At 32.5% G+C, this 18,091-nt stretch overlaps 1 protein-coding gene across 4 annotated transcripts; it reads left to right on the top strand.

The window, feature by feature from the left end:
• The first annotated feature begins 3,031 nt into the window (after positions 1–3,031).
• Positions 3,032–17,388, top strand: LOC105211317 (cystinosin homolog). 4 transcript variants are annotated; one of them, XM_029039643.2, is made up of 9 exons: positions 3,032–3,373; positions 14,896–14,998; positions 15,070–15,196; positions 15,373–15,555; positions 15,628–15,988; positions 16,051–16,218; positions 16,318–16,435; positions 16,498–16,600; positions 17,271–17,388. In XM_029039643.2, the coding sequence occupies exons 2-9, from the start codon at positions 14,926–14,928 to the stop codon at positions 17,371–17,373; spliced, it is 1,236 nt and encodes a 411-aa protein (XP_028895476.1). In that variant the 5' UTR covers positions 3,032–3,373; positions 14,896–14,925; the 3' UTR covers positions 17,374–17,388. The 4 variants fall into 4 exon arrangements, with proteins under 4 accessions (XP_028895476.1, XP_028895475.1, XP_011180969.1 ...); XM_029039642.2 differs by having other exon boundaries at positions 15,067–15,196; XM_011182667.3 differs by lacking the exon at positions 17,271–17,388 and adding an exon at positions 16,945–17,231 and having other exon boundaries at positions 3,033–3,373.
• Positions 17,389–18,091: the final 703 nt, after the last annotated feature.

Raw genomic sequence — 18,091 nt, 5'->3', positions numbered from 1 at the left:
ATGCAGTCTGACACTGACTCAATATTTGTATGCTCTTGAACGCACTTTTCTGTCAAATTTTTCATCATCGTCGGAACGATCCTTTTCCGAATTTTCCTTTATTCAGTATATACGAGGATGGTTTAACCCAATCATATGTCATATGAAGAACAATGGAAACAATCTAGGAACGAGCTGAGCAATTAGTAGTAGGACAGGGAAGGAAAACTAAAAGAAGTTCGTGATTGTAAATTGGTTACTTAATAAAACTGTACAAATCTAAATTCAAATATTATTTCTTTCAATAATAACAGTAATTGTAAAATCTCAAGGCCCAATTATCAAACTTTTCATATTCTATATATTTTATACATACCCCTGAAGTACTGTGTCTGTAGGACCCACTAAGGTTAGCCGTGCTTTTATGGCGTGCCAATTTTCACTTGTTACAAGATCATACTTCGTTGCTTTTTAGTGAATTATTGACCAAAAACAATACATAACGATGCCCCAGCCGCCATAATCGCCAGACATGACTCCGTGTAACTTTTTGCTTTTTCTAAAGCATACTGAAAGAGCCAAAGGCTATCCCAAAAGTCGAGTTTGAGAAGAGTTTAGAATTTTAGAAGAAGCGCTGGCATGAGTGAATAATATCGATTAAAAATTGGCGGCCTCAGGAAATTTTTTTCTAGATTTTCGGTAAAAAATCAACAATTAATTGGTCTTAAAAAATTAAATTTTTGAAAAAAGGCTTCAATCAACTCCAGGATTATTATGTATTGTAAAAGTTGTATAAATTTCATTAAAATCGGTTGAGCGGTTTTCGAGTTACAGTTGTCACAGTTGTTCAAAAAACACAGTTTTGAGAAAAACGCATTTAAAATTTCACGCTAGTGCCCGAGCGCCCTTTGGTTTTTGTCGAATAACTCGAAAAGTAATTATCGGGTCCACTTCAAATTTTCAGAGAATAATTTTAAGATATTATACTTGACGAAAATGCAAAAACATAAGAAAACTTGATGTTTTGAGAATCCTGACTACCACTAACCCCTAGCGGTTAGGTTGAAAAAAGCTTATTTTTTACTATTATTTTATTTTATTTTTTAAATACATTTATTTATTTCATTTAAAAAATTTAACATTTTTAAAGCAGTAATTTGTGAAAGTTTTTATTTAAAAATTCCGAAAACTCAGAGTTTTTGTAAAAAAACTATTTTTTTTTTTTGTAAAATTTTCGCCATATAATGACTCGAAAAAATTAGTTGTAATAAAAATAAATCCTTTATTCCATACCTAGATAAAGTTATTTCAAAGATGTGTGATGTGTGAGATTAGTTTTGAGATAAACGACTTTAAAGTTTTAAATTGAAACTGACGTGGTCTGATGGGCGGAACTTCCAAAGGGTCTATCTCTTCGAATTTTAATCGGATCGATTTAAAATGTTTGGGAATATTTTAAACAAATATAGGGTACTCACAAGTTGTCAAGTTGTCATAAAGTTATAAGTCATAAATGAAAATGTTAAAAAATACGACGGTTGTGAACAACTCGTTATAAATCTGAAATAATAATAACTCGTGATAAATCTGAAAAAAAAACTGATTGACTGAAAAACAAAAATTGTCACTATACAACAAATAGATTTGTAAATTTATTTTGTAAGTCCAACAACGTTTTTTTTTTTTTAATCAGTTTAAAACTTTATGATTCTATGACAACTTGTGAGTACACAAATTGTATTATTTATTAAGACGAATATTTTTGTTTAATTTTGACACTTTGACCTACCTAACTCCTTAATAAATATACAAAATCAATGTTAATATTGAAATACAGTGGAACTTCTCAAACTCGAATCACCATAATCCACAAAAAAAACTTCGAATTAGAGAGACTTCGAGTTATAGAATTTTCATTAAAACATATAAATTTTCAAAAAGCTGTAAAATATAGATTTATACACAGCTTTATTTATTTAATTCGCATAAAGTTTTACGTAAATACGTTAAAAAATATATTCTGTAATTTTGTGTGTTGCAGTTTGCTATTATTGTCTATTGACGTCTATATCCCATGCCTTTGTTAGTTGATTTATGCAATCCATAAGTGTAATATTATAGTTTTTGTTCGCCTTCGTACGATATAGAGGGACCCTTTTAAAATTCTGCATCGATTGTAAAATTTGAAATTTTGTATTATTTCCTGACCAAAAAGTTCGATTTATGGAAGGAAATTTGTATGAAAGTGGCACTCTATTGCCTCTTCAAGAGTTCGAGTTATGGAGAACTTCGAGTTATAGAAGTTCGAGTAATGGAAGTTCCACTGTATGTGCATGTACATATGTATATATATACATACATATATTTGACGGAGGAACCTCTTTAAGCGATTATAGCCGTGTATGTACATATGTACATATGTATGTATGTATATTATGAAACAGATTTAAATCAAATTGAGTCGCAAATACTAACTGTACTTCACTTTGAAACTAGTTTTTTGATTATTTTATAATTTAACAACAATTTTTTTAGAAAAATAATTTATAAAAAATCAAAAAATTTAATTTCCTATAATTAATTAAATTAATGAAAAGTATTTAAATATTTACCAAATAATATTATTTATAACAACTATTGCCATAAAAAACTGGGAAACAATGTATCAACATAATGATTACTTACTGTATATACCTGTCCCCTATATCCTCATTTGATAACAATCTACATTGTATTAAAGGTACATATGTATGTATGTCTGTATATTTGCAGCGTTTATAATTCTAATCAGTTGTAGATTTGGCTTACCTACGTATGCTCTTTGATGCGCTTGATAATCGGTTATCAGCTTAACAAGCCGCTATAAATATATCTGTACATGCACACAAACACACTTAGCGGTGGCGTTGGTGGCGCATGCATTGAGTACGCTGAGCTGAGTGTACTGAATTGCCCGATTTAAAGTTTTCAACGCTCATGAGTTTGCACTTCAGTGTTTCAATCAAAAACGGTCTCCTCTTATTACACAGACTGTTGTATATGTCGCGTCATTAGTCGCGTTATAAACGTCGAAGTGATCGGACTCATTCACAAGTACCTACTCGGCGGCAGACGGACTACTCGCATTTCAAACACCGTATCGGCACACGTGTGACGATAAATAAATAAATCAATTTTCGCTAAAGTTGCAAAGTTTTTAACGCGCGTTATTCTGTGCTGAGGCCTTTCGTTGCGTTCGAAAACACTCAATGTTGTGCGCCTGATTATTATTAAGTGAAAAAAAAGTTAGAACTCGAGTTCTCGCATATTTGACGGATTTTAATATTTCGGCTTTGGCTTTGGATTTGGCTTTGGCCTATTAGCACGATTTCAGCAATATTCGCAGGGATTTCTGGTATGTTTGTTTTCGTTTTCGTTTATGTTTAACTTATTTGTTGTCGTTGTTGTTATTTTTTTTCTTAAAGCGTCGCTTGTTATTTATTGTGGAGTCAGCACAGGAAAAGAAATTCCGATAAGTTTGACAAGTGTTTTAATCGTCGCTTTTTTCTTGTGTTTTTTTATATTTTTTTTTATTGATGTATGTATGTTTGTGTATAGAAAATGTTGTGCGAAATCTTTATTGCTTTTACGTGCTGTGGCACAAGCTTTTGCCGATTGGCAAAAAGCAAAAAATTTAAAAAACGATTTTATGTCGTACTGCTTATTAAAATAATTAATTAATGACATACGCGGGCCAACAAAGTTCAGCGTGATTATTCAAATTTTGAATATTTTAAATAGAAAGTGATTTTGCTAATGCATATCTTTATTATCTGCATACATACAAACATTTGTATACAAATTATACTTCTGCGGACTATTTATATAAATGTTAACGGTTCATTCACATTTAGCCGGTAATAAAAGCATGAATAAGCGTTCTAATTAAAGGATCAATGTGTAAAAATAAACCAAGATCGGAGATATCATTATATTATCCACGACACTCGCATTCATATCCGCATTTTACATATGTAATGTATGTGTGTCGGTGCAGGCTCCAGGGGTTTTGTAAAACTCTATATTAATATTTTTTTTAAAATGCTAATGGATTTTAATATGATTTTTTCTTACCAAAAAATCCTGGGGTTTTTAACTTAACAGAGGCTGCAGATATATGAAAGTTAAAAAAATATGCTCAGAAAAAATAAATTTGCAATAAATGAAATATTAATGGAGTCGTTTATATAAAGTAGGAAAATAGACAGGAAAAATCCCCATTGTACAGCAGTTATTCAACATTCAATGGATTAGTGTAGCGCGTTTCTAATTGCACAACAATTCAGACAATAGTATAACTTCTCTTATGAACACGAACTAGAAATTGTTATTACCATATTATCATGTAAATATAGATAATCCCATTCATCGTATTCCAGTATTCTCAAAAGTATACAGTCTGTTCTGAGATTAATTTTGTTACATGATTATTTAAGATCTTATCGGGGTGGTCTAACGGTTGATTCTGAAGCACAAAAGTATTTTCTAAAACGGTTCGCCCCATAGCCATCGGCTTTAAAATATTTCTTATATGAAGAAGCTTCTAATAATATCCATAAGATATTCCGGGTCGTCTAAAAACTTTTAGAACCCTCCTATGATCTATAAAATGCGACTTTGATCTAGCGTGATAACATATATATGCATAATGCAATTGAGTCAGAATTACATAACCACTTCTTTATATTTCTAATGATTTTTTTAACATTAATATAGAATTCGCTAAGATGGGTTTCAAAATTTGAAAATTTTTTGCTTATCAAATAGTGCAATATGTTTAAAATATTATCCAAAAATATCAAATCAATCAGAGTAAAATTCTAAGATATATTCCCATTGGAAGTTCCGTCTATCAGTCCTCTTCAGTATGAATGGAAACCCTTAAGGCAGTAGTCTGCCGAAAAAAAGCGTTTGCGTGATTGCGGTAAATGGAATTTTAAGACGATAGAGTCTATATTTAAGGCTAAAAAAACAATATTTATTATATAAAAATATTGAAATTTTTTCAAAGTTGTAAGTATTTTTCTGGAGCGCCTGGAGTCTGCACTTGTAAATCCGTGCCGGTGTTGGAGGACGTGCGATGCATCTGAAACAGTCGAACTAATTTTTTTTTAATTTTTATAAGTTTCTTTTCTTTATGAACTAAAAAAATACCGAAGAAGTTATAAAATTCAAAATTTTTTCGAAGTTTGAAAAAAAAAATTCACTTTTTTAAGAAAAAAATTGACTTTAAGTTGTAAAACAAGTAATTTAAATAATACTTTTGTTCAACTTTTTTAGTTCAAATAGAAGATAATTTAATACTGAAGCTAGATCACTTTGGTTTTTTTTTTTCGATCGGACATATATTCTTTTTGCTATCGCCGGCACCGTTTTCTAACACTTGTGAAAATGAAAACTCGAGAAAACGCGCTTTAAAGGTCTGCCTGAGCATTCGCACCTGCTCGACGCTCGGCCACTAAAACTGCTCTAGCTTCGAAAATATGTCGAATTGGCCTCTGGAATTTTAAAGACATATCCTTGGATAGTTTTGGAAGAGATTTAAAATAAAACAAAAAAATCGATTTTTTGAAGCCTGTAAAGCAGAATACTGCCTTAAACGCATTTATCTCAAAACTAACTTTTTCAAGTCGGTGGACACGATATCTCAAAAAGTTATGAAGTGATTTCGATAAAATTTTGCACACATCTTTGAAATAACATTATCTAGTTAATGAACGAAGGATTTTTATATCTTTATTATAACAATTTTTTGGAGTTGGAATGTATACCGAAAATTTGACCAAAAAAGTGAGTTTTTTGGTTTAAATTCTGCCAAAAACTCAAATTTCAATATTTTCGTTTTTCCTTCGTTCATTAACTAAATAAATCTAGTACTATCGAAATATTTTTGGTTTGTTGATTTTAGATGAACCAATCATGAGTTTGATGTCCACCGAAAAACCTTTTTTTTGGGCATGTCATGGCAGATGAGGTGCCAACGGCTGACTTTTCAGAATTTTTAAATAAAAATTTCACAAAATACTGTTTAAACATGTATCTTTGATACGCTGATTTGTTTAAATGAAAAATATAATTGTTACATTAAAAAAATTATAAAAATACCATTGTTTTTAGCCTCTGAAACCCACCTAACCCCTTAAGAAATAATTTACTACATTTTTCCAGATAAATATTTATTCTTCTTCAATTGCTTAATAACTGAACTTCGCTAATATATTAATGCAAAACAAAAAAAATTAAATTTATATTTATACAATTACCTTAAAAAATTCAAAAATTTTACAATAAAGAGTAATTATTTATTTTGCGGTATATTTTTGATTACTTTTTATTTTAGAATCATTATTTAGAATTCTGTAAAATATTGCGAAATATTCTAGCTTTTTTTGCTAAAGTTCTAATCTAACCACACTTTGACTCAATGGTCATTAAATGTACATATGTATATATGTATAGCAGTTAACGGGAAAATAGCCATAAAGAATTATTAATAAGTTTGACGTTAACTGATAATTGATAAGGCAATAGAACTGTTATAATGAATGAATGTCTTCGTCAAATTGAGGATAATAAAGTGGCACAGTTACACAAACTTGAGTGGTTTTACTATAATTATTTAATTGATAAATTATTGAATTAAAAAAGCGAAGGTTAGTGAAGCTCAGCGTTAACATGCAGTTATTAGAAATGAAGATATCACAGAACAATATTTTTGTGTTAAATTTACTGGTTAAAATATTTTTAAAAGCTAAAAATTCCTTACACCTTCAAAATATTTTAATTATAATTCTAAAAGACACATCTGAAATCTGTTAAAATAAAATATATTTATAACAAATATGAAATTCCAAATCGAAATCCCCTAGTCATGGAATTTGTTTAAGATGGCTAGCCCAAGTACCGTTTCCTGGTGCCAACACTTCATATAGAGTATATCTGATAACAGATCGTCGCCTAGAGTACGTACTTTAAATTGAAACGAAAATGTTGAGCGTATACTTGTCTTGAGACCTACTAGGTTTCAGAGAACGTTAAATAACGTTATCTGTAGGTTTATAAATATAAAATGGCGTCAATGTAATCTTTAAGAAACAAAATGGCGTTCCATATAGAAAGTACATCGAGATCGTCGAAAAATTCTTTTGAATAACATAAGCCTTTTATTCCGTTTTATAAATCATCTCATATTTCCCTATATTTTAATCACTTATTACATAAGCCGTTTACGAAATTTTCCATTTCATAATTAAATGAGTTTATATTTATATGTCTTATTTACAAGTAAATATCATTGCTCACGAGGCTGTTTATGACTGCGGTTGTTAATTGCTGATGTAAGAAGCCTGGAAGATAATATGTCGTGTATTTTGGAATAAACTTTATAGTTTTTGCACTCATGACTTCAATTGAAACTGCTCGGATTTTAACTTATTTGGGTTTCAGTTCTCGAAGAAAAAAAAAACAATGGATATAAATCTGGCGACTCGGTAGAAAATGCAGAACATCGTTTAGGTGTTGAAGTAAGAACTATATATGAGCTTCAAGTCTCATTAAGTCAATTGCCTTTGAACCTTTGGTGTCAATTTATATATAATATACATAACTATAACGGTAAAAGCTTTCGACCCTGGGTGTGTAACTAACATTCTTTGGAGTGAAATTGTTTCTTGATTTTTAAAGAAAACTGTTCATGACTTGCCTTAAAACTTTCGTCTTTCTTTATGTGCTTGCCAATCGCTTCGGAATTTTATGAATATTTTCAATAGGTCCACCAAGTTTGATAAATATTAGCTGTTGTTTTTCGATCCACATCTATACAAAAAAAATCAGATAAAATTTGGAGGACTCTTCCCAATCATTTTATGCATTTTGATCCTCCATTTTTCAAGATCTTAATATCAGTTAATCAATCCTGATATCGGTTGGCTTCTTAAGGTCACTTTTTCCATATTTTAGTTAGCTCCATAAGATTGGCAACCCGACCCGGTCCCAACTAGATAGATGTTAGTTTATAAAACTGGCTAGAATCAGTTATGTATGTCAAGAGCTCATTAGCTTTTACTACAATTGTAAAGTTTATTTTTAGTGTTCTGTAGACTAAACAAATATGTATGCATGTAGGCACTTAAAACCGCTTAAATAATAATAACATTGCACGTCATATTTATTTTATTTATATGCATAGTAGTAAAGAACCACTGAGAAGTACAACAACCCAACAAAATGATAAGTTTCGCACTTTGGTACGGCAAACAGCTGCAAATGAATGGCTAAATTGGTTGGTGGCCCCCAATTAGTTAAAGCACTGCATTTAAATATAATATTTTTTTTTAACGAAAAGATTAGAGAATTGTTGTTTTTGTAATCTAAAATATTAATTTGACTTATGTATGTACATATGTATGTATGTAGCTGCCGGCGCTCTCCCCGTTATGAGAAAATTTTATGATAACTTGCATCATATCAAACTCACATTCCACAAAAAGCAGTAAATTGCGCTTATCAAACTACGTGACATGTGCTTACGGTCCATATACATATGTACGCCTTAAAGACCATATATGTATGTAGACCTAACGAAAGTGTTACTTTGCTTTTGTTTCAAATTAACATAGTTCCGGTAGCTTTGAACTGCATTGAATAATTCTTCTTAGATTTATGTGTGCAGGGCTGTGTATCTATATCCGATATCCACTGGTTCGCTATATATTTTGTATGCCTAAGCTTTATATACTTGTTTATTTGCTAATTTTTTAAACCGGCTTATAAATAGAGACACTTAGGCACAGGTGTTTTTCAAAGTAACTGAGAGATATGTATGTATGTACATAGCTATGAGTGTTTGTACAGCAGATTGTAATATTGAAACTGTAGCGAGTCATTGTCAAGAGCGAGGTTTATCAATTAGACTTATTAACCATTTTCTTAACTATGTGCACACGTATTCGCAATGCACTTGCAGTCGTAAATTAACTAGATATATATATATATACATATGAATGTGAAAATGCCATAAAGTTCAACTAAATTTAATACGTATCACTAATTGCTTTCCAAATTTAAGGCAAACTGCTTTTTTGGATACTTAAATAGGCGTTTTAACTCGAAAATTTCCCTCTAAGACATTAGAGTTACATTAGCAATACGAAAATAGAAGACAATTTCTCAAAAATTGTAAAACATAGCAAGCCATAAATTTAGAATTTTCGAACACGTATCTCGAACTCGATATTGGCACTTTCAGGGATTTCTTGTACGCTTGTAAAACGACGGCTCTTTTAAGTTCTCTTTAATTTGGAAAAGTAGGAATAGTCACACGGATCCATGTCTGGCTATCCTGCTGTATGTATGTAACTGACGTTGAACCGTTTGGTTATAGCCGAATCGATGAGAGCGCGCCACTCTTCTCTTTCCTTCACAGTTCGGCACCAGTTGGAGATTCCAAGTGTAACCAGGTCGCTCTCCACCTGGTCCCTCCAACGGAGCGGAGGCATTCCCCTTCCTCGGCTTCCTCCGGCGGGTACTGCATCAAACACTTTCAGAGCTGGAGTGTTTTCGCCCATTCGGACATCATGACCTAGCCAGCGTAGCCGCTGTCTTTTTATTCGCTGAACTATGTCCATGTCGTGAAATAACACATACAGCTTATCATTCCATCGTCTGCGATATTCGCCGTTGCCAATGTAAAAGGACCATAAATCTTCCGCAAAACCTTTCTCTCGAAAACTCCTAGTGCTGTCTCATGGGATGTTGAAATCGTCCACTCTTCTGCACCATAAAGTAGAATGGGAATGATGAGGGACTTGTAGAGTTTGGTTCTTGTTCGTCGAGAGAGGACTTTATATTTCAATTGCCTACTCAGTCCATTGTAGCACCTGTTGGCAAGAGTGATTCTGCGTTGGATTTCAAGGCTGACATTGTTGGTATTGTTGCTGGTTCCCAGGTATACGAAATGTGTTATGACTGTCAACAGTGACGTGGGAGCCAAGACGCCGAGTGCGCCGACTGTTTGCTTGATGACAGGAGAAATTTCGTCTTGTCCTCATTCACCTCCAGACCCATTCGCTTCGCCTCCTTATCCATGCGGGAAAAAGCAGAACAAACGGCGCGGTTGTTGCTTCCGATGATATCAATATCATCGGCGTACGCCAGCAACTGTACACTCTTATAGAAGATTGTACCTTCTCTATTTAACTCTGCAGCTCGTACAATTTTTTTCCAGCATCAAGTTAAAGAAATCACACGATTATGAGTCACCTTGTCTGAAACCTCGATTGGTATCGAACGGCTCGGAGAGGTCCTCGGAGCTTTTGGTGTTGCTCAACGTCAGTTTACATAGCCGTATTAGTTTTGAGGGGATATCAAATTCAGACATCGCGGCGTAAACGCAGCTCCTTTTCGTGCTGTCGAAAGCAGCTTTAAAGTCGACAAAGAGATGGTGTGTGTCGATCCTCTTTTCTCGGGTCTTTTCCAAGATTTGGCGCATGGTGAATATCTGGTCAGTTGTGGATTTTCCAGGTCTAAAGCCACACTGATAAGGTCCAATCAGTTTGTTGACTTTCCTGTCTATCCTGCTATTCCCGTTATTTTTTGAACACCACAAAAATTTATGATTTAACAAATTATGTTGGTATTTCAGGGACATATATTTGTAATTTTGATCAGAAATGCGACCATACATACATAATTTCTTGTTCACCTGTTCATAGCTTAATATTACACAGTTTATAGTTTACACAGAAATTATGTAATATCAAATATTCGGCTCAAAAACATAATCATAGTTAAGTTGTCATTAAATCTGACGTAATGAAAAATTCCATAAAAAAATGGCTACCAAAGGCTTCAGCGAACCGTTTAGTGTTCTTAGTTAGTTATGGAATTATTTTTCATCAATTAAGAGTTCAATTAAGAGCAATTTTCACAAAAGTATTCTGATCAGATGATTCAAAAGCGACGAAAAAAATTTTTGAGATTTTCATTTTATTCTACTTTTAGACAAATTTTATTATATCTACCAGTCTTCCAATATCTCTCAAAACTATGCACCTTGTAGAACAATCAAAATTTACAAATTAATTTATATTTTTTCATTAATTACCTCTGATATTCTATAAAAAAGCATATGGGTAAACGAGATCTAATACATATGTATATCAGATAATTGCAAATCAGTGACAACATGGATCAAAATCACAAATCTTGTAAAAGTATCCCTGTTTGAAATCTAGGACAACGGGTTCTTATTAAAGTAATGCACTTAAGCAATTATATGTTACTCAGAGACATATTCAAACTAATGAAATGACAACATCAAATCATCAATTGTCACACGTTAGACGTGATTTCAAGCTATATGACGATTAAAACGTCATAGACCGTCATGACCACTTTTGTACATAAGCATGACAGAAAAGTATTGCATTCCCTCTATAAAAATTATAATTATAATAACATTATCATCGGCAACTTGTCTGACGTACGTACACACAATGAGTAAACCAATTTATGGCATAACAACTATTGTAACATATCGATTTAATAGCCCTATAAAAGTGTTCTAATCAAATCGACAATAAAATTGATGTGAAATGTCAATTAAATATACTGGTTCTTATCAGCTACGTGGTCTGGATGAATTTTATGAGCAGTTTGTATTATTAGGGATGAACAGCGAACTTTGGTTAGCTTGATTACACGTGACTTGATAAAGTTGTTAAGAAATCTACAATAAAGGAATCTCAACAACAACATCCGATCATAGTTTCTTTATAAAGCTATCTGTCAAATCTATTATTCCTGACAGCTATCAAATAATAATCAGACCGACAACCTCATAATGTTCTAACTCAACCCAGATAGCTTGGGGGACTTTATAAGCAACAAAATATAGTTAGACTAGCTAGGAAAATTGACATCAAAAAGTAGTAAAATTAACCGTTATTGACCGAACGATGTCACTTGGTTACAAGATTTAAAATATTTTTCTTAAAAAAATTCAAAACATTACACAAACACCGCACGAAATATGGGAATTCCATCTAATGATTACGTCATTGCCCACATATTTTCAGCAGTTAATAGATATTTATTCATTTGAAACTCATTCCTCAATCACCAAAACATTAATGCCTAGAATTGCTAATTGCACGTCGAATTCATGTTACTGACCTTTACTTAGAAAAGTAAATAAGCCATGTATAACATATTAATGCTGATATCAACACATTTACTCTATAATATATAAATACTCTATGTATGCAGGTGTATTGTGCCCACGTACTTCCCCAATTCATTTAGCCCGCATAGACAATGGCACATTGTTGACAAACAACGATTATATTTTCACTGGCGCAATTAATCGGCATTCGGTCATGCCAATAAACACTAATATGATAATTTCAGCACGTTCGGTCTCGTTTTCATTCAATAAGTGGACGTCGCGGTATTCAATCACGTTTCTTAAAGACCACTGGTGGTGCATATTTCTGTATGTATTTTTACAAGGGTGGTACAATATGTAAGGGCATTTCTTGAAATTTCTATGGTGTTTAAAAGGCTAAATACTATTATTTTGTTCTGAAGCTAAAATATATTTCAGATGGTCTTAAATTTCTTCATGATTATTTTTTTTAAAAACAGTTTTGAGATTTATCGCGATCGAGAATATCTAATATTTAGTTCATCTATCTATTTTCGTTCATGATTAATAATTCTTAACAAAAATTGGAGTTTTATCCAGATCTATATTCTAGAATATACCATAAAGTCGAAATTTTATACCCGCAGAAGCATTGTCAACTGCCCAGTTGATCAGGTGGTGGAAAAAGATCTCTCTTTTTCATCTCCATTGTAAAGATCTTCACTTGATTGAAAAAATATGATTAATTTGACAACTTGATTAGGTTTCACAACTTTTTTTTAATTTTTATTTTTTTTTTTTCTGAACCATCAACATCTCAAGAATATTGTGTTAAAGTTTCAGGTCATTCGGAGAAAAACTAACGAAGTTACAGCAGGTTGAATAACGGTACCTCCAGCTATCTGCGCTGAGTGTACACAACTTTGAATCGATTTTCCCAAATATGTCATTTTTAAAGTCGGTGACCAGCCTACAGAAAAAACTACTGCATCGATCGTTTTGAGATTTTGAACAAATATTCTACATATATATAGCTCTCGAATGACGTCGGGTTTTTCCAAAAGTTTTAATTACTAACAATTTTACAATAACAAATAGGTCGATTTTTTCGTCTAAAATCGTCATTTTGGTTTGAAAATGGTACCAAAAATTGAAAAATTGAAAAATAAAAAAAACTCGACGTCAGTTGAAAGTTAATCTAATAAACTAAAGAAAGCATTTTGATTTTTTGGTTTCGGATGAACCAGTGATGCTGTAGGCTGGTCACCGCACAACAACTTTTTTTCGAGGTGCCTGCAGAGATCGACGATAAATCCGTTATTCCTCGCTATTTTGCGATAAAACTTTTTTTTAAGTATCCTTCAAATGTTGTACTTTAATATAATAATAAGTAAAATAAACCTACAGCAATAATTTTTTCTAAAAAAATTCATGAAAAATGGTCTTTTTACGACGAAACAAACCTTATACCCCCCCCCCCCTTAACTTTATGAGAGCAATCAATAAATGCACTTTCATAAATTCATACAATTAACAATCCACACGCACTTTACTCGTAGTAATTGATTCAATTGCGTGTAATTTCCGCACTTCGGCTTGAAGATGTAAAGGAAATTATTAAACATTAAACATACAAACACATAAATATCTTATAAAGTGCATTTGTATGTATGTATGTATATATATATATATTTGACCACAAGTTATATGGATGTTGTTGTAATATATTCTTAGAAAAACTAAATAAATAGTAGTAATGAAAGCATAAACAATAAATTAATTAGGGAGAGTGTATTTATTCATGAGTAATGACAAATATACGAGGTGTGTTCAAAAAATTACGGGAATTGTAAAATTTAAAATTTTAAGAGATTGGTGAGTCTAATTTTAAATTTTTTTCATTCATTGATTACTTTGCCAGTAGTAGCCGCTAACCTTAGATGTGTTTTTATGATCTTGGCAATTTTAATTTGTTAAAAGTTCACACTTCGTTGCTTGTTCGTGAATTCTTGGCCAAAAACAATAATGTAACGATATTCCAAGCTCCATATTCACAAAGGATTCCGTTTATCCTAAAATAAAGAGAACCTTAGAGGGCTGTCGTTTTACAAACATACGAGAAATCACCTGAAAGACCCCAGGGTATCCCAAAAATCGATATTAAGGTGTGTTTCGACGATTGAAAAAAAAAAACATAATATCGAATTGGGACTATTTTAAAGGCGACAACATTAATGTATTCAAATAAATAAATAACAAAACACGAAAATTTCCGTTATTTTTTGAACACACCTCGTATTTAAACAATATTTTATTCAAGTGAAGAGATAATGATCATGTTTCCTATTACGAAGGGTGTTTAACCCGTTTCCACGAAAATTTCTATACAATATAAGTGCGTATATGTGCTATATAAGGCTATATTAATTTACAGTAAGGTTGTTGTCTTCGCCAGATTCCAGTTACTAATTTATTAACTTTGAAAAAAAAAAAAATTGAGAGACAATTTACAAATTGGAACGAAATTCACATATTACTAGAGTAATAGGATATCGCCAAATTGCAGCTTAGCAAATTGTTAAGATTAAAATCTTGAGGTTGAGCTCTTTTCTAAAGAAATTCGCAATTTATTTGCTAAATTTTTTTTATTTTATTTTTTTAATTATTTTATATTTTATATTATTAATTTGTTTTCTAATTGCATAAAACTTTTATATTCTCATTGATTGCAGAGAATTTATCTAATAGAGAACGCGTTTAAAATGAGGAGTTCTACAGGCATGCTTAGTATACTGCGATATACGAAATCATTAATATTTGTGACATTAATAACAGGTGATTTGGGAAAAAACTTTATATTTCATTGTACTTTATAATTACTAATTTATTTTTCGCATCTCCAGCAGTTTTACTCACACAAACAAGCGCAGATGAACAATTCACGCGAAGTGCAAACAGTAGCGCGTTAACTGTATCCACCCATGATCTCACAATTATAGTGAAACATACGAAAACATTCGATGTTTTATTGAGGTGAGTTCTCGAATAGTGAACAAGTAGATAGAAAAGAAAAATACAGTGTAAGGCAGTAAAATTGTTTTAATTGTTCAAAAATTGAGTCTACTTCCGGTTTAGGAAGATATTTAGTGAAATAAAAAATAAATTCTTAAATATTATACAAATATTCTTGTTTTCCTCAAACTCCACAGTGAACCTTTAGAACAAGACGTTTTTGTCAGATTGATCAAACAACATGAGACGCTAGTCGAATTGGAGCCAAACTATTTCACAATCAGCGCAACGTCGCCACAAAATAAAACAATTAGCGTGCTGGGTGTACAACCTGGACATTTAGAAGTTACCGCCACAAGTGTGCCGGACGAGTCATGGATGTACGTATGCGCTTGAGTATGAAACAACTTATTTTTTAATAAAATAAATATAAATTTGTATACTCTATACAGTGTTCACGATTTATTTGTGCGAATTACTGTTGCCAACTCGGAGCCGATAATTTACACATCCATTATGTTCGGTTGGATTTATTTCGTGGCCTGGTCCATTTCATTCTATCCGCAGATTATCATTAATTTCAAGCGCAAATCTGTAGTCGGTCTCAATTTCGACTTTATCTCACTCAACATTGTTGGTTTTACGCTATATAGTATTTTCAACTGCGGCCTCTATTGGATCCCGGCCATACAGGATGAGTATGCAAGCCGACATCCACGAGGTCTCAATCCAGTTTTATTGAATGACGTTGTATTCGGTTTGCATGCGATGTTTGCGACCGGTATCACAATCGTGCAGTGTTTTCTATATGAGGTAGGTTTTGTTATTATTTATGTAAAGCAATTATTTCTGATCTTTTTGTTTGTCAATTACAGCGCGCAGATCAGAGAGTCTCAAGAATCGCTTCATGCATCTTAGCTGCGATCGCCATAATTGTTGTGGTTACATTAATTCTAGCCGCCGTTGGTGTTATTTACTGGCTGGATTTCCTTTACTATTGCAGTTATATCAAATTAGCGATGATCATCAAATATGTGCCGCAGGTTAGTTTTTTTTTAACTAAAAGACAACTCAATGCCAAGACATAATAAATTCAACCAGATAAATTTATAAATTTTATGAATACTTAATTTTTCTTCAAGGCGCTGATGAACTATCGCCGCAAGAGCACTATTGGCTGGAGTATTGGTAATATTCTATTGGATTTTACTGGCGGCATGCTTAGCATGTTGCAGATGATCTTGAACGCATACAATTATGGTAATTTTTTATTATTTTTTTAATTCTATCAAATTTTAAAAATATTTACATTTTATTTGCAGACGATTGGGTGTCAATTTTTGGTTCTGTGACGAAATTCGGCATAGGCCTGTTCTCGGTGCTCTTCGATGTGTTGTTTATTCTGCAACACTATGTATTTTACAGGTTTGTGGGAAAAGCTTTAAAGTATATTACATAAGAACTCATACAAATGTTGATCACACATCTTATATACATCAAAATTAACAAACATACATATGCACAAACATTTAACACAAAGCCCAAAAAATAAAAAAGTTTGGCAAAAGCAACAACTCAACTTCTTTCAAATTGCATCACCAACAGAGCACACAGACACATCTCCATATACATATAAAGCACCTGCATACACCCACATTTATAACTGTGTGTATATATGCACTTGAAGACATCTCTGTCATATTCACAATTCACGCGCACTTACCCCGTTTGTCGATATTTTATTTAAAATGCACAATTTTTGTTTCTAGGCACTCGCAGCAGCTATCCATCTCTAGCATAACTAATGCCACAGAAGTGGTGACAGACAAAGATGATGAACAGCGCTATTAGTTTTATGTATTTCTGTTTTATTATTTTTTAGTTTTCTGTTTTTTATTATGTATTTATTTCGTTAACGCCTGTTAAGCACTCATATGTGTATATGTGTATTTGCAAATACTTTTGTTGTACTTAAAATGTATATATGTATGTAAGTATTATGTTTATTTAAATTAATAAGAATAAAAGTACAATCAAATACTTTAAAGTTTGTAAATACATTTCCTTTTCAAATAACCGAAATATATTTCATTAGCACAATTGACAAGACACAAATAGGAGAGGAGTGGAACAACAAAAAAGTTTTCAAACGCCTGTTAACCGATCAACAAAAATTCCATTATGACTACCCGACATAACACATATAAAGGGTGATTTTTTTGAGGTTAGGATTTTCATGCATTAGTATTTGACAGATCACGTGGGATTTCAGACATGGTGTCAAAGAGAAAGATGCTCAGTATGCTTTGACATTTCATCATGAATAGACTTACTAACGAGCAACGCTTGCAAATCATTGAATTTTATTACCAAAATCAGTGTTCGGTTCGAAATGTGTTTCGCGCTTTTTTATCGACAAATTTTGTTCAGCGATGAGGCTCATTTCTGGTTGAATGGCTACGTAAATAAGCAAAATTGCCGCATTTGGGGTGAAGAGCAACCAGAAGCCGTTCAAGAACTGCCCATGCATCCCGAAAAATGCACTGTTTGGTGTGGTTTGTACGCTGGTGGAATCATTGGACCGTATTTTTTCAAAGATGCTGTTGGACGCAACGTTACGGTGAATGGCGATCGCTATCGTTCGATGCTAACAAACTTTTTGTTGCCAAAAATGGAAGAACTGAACTTGGTTGACATGTGGTTTCAACAAGATGGCGCTACATGCCACACAGCTCGCGATTCTATGGCCATTTTGAGGGAAAACTTCGGAGAACAATTCATCTCAAGAAATGGACCCGTAAGTTGGCCACCAAGATCATGCGATTTAACGCCTTTAGACTATTTTTTGTGGGGCTACGTCAAGTCTAAAGTCTACAGAAATAAGCCAGCAACTATTCCAGCTTTGGAAGACAACAT

This window comes from Zeugodacus cucurbitae, chromosome 2 (assembly GCF_028554725.1).
Source record: "Zeugodacus cucurbitae isolate PBARC_wt_2022May chromosome 2, idZeuCucr1.2, whole genome shotgun sequence".
NCBI lineage: Eukaryota > Metazoa > Arthropoda > Insecta > Diptera > Tephritidae > Zeugodacus > Zeugodacus cucurbitae.
Note: the sequence above shows the minus strand (reverse complement) of the source record. Positions and strands in the feature narration are given on the sequence as shown.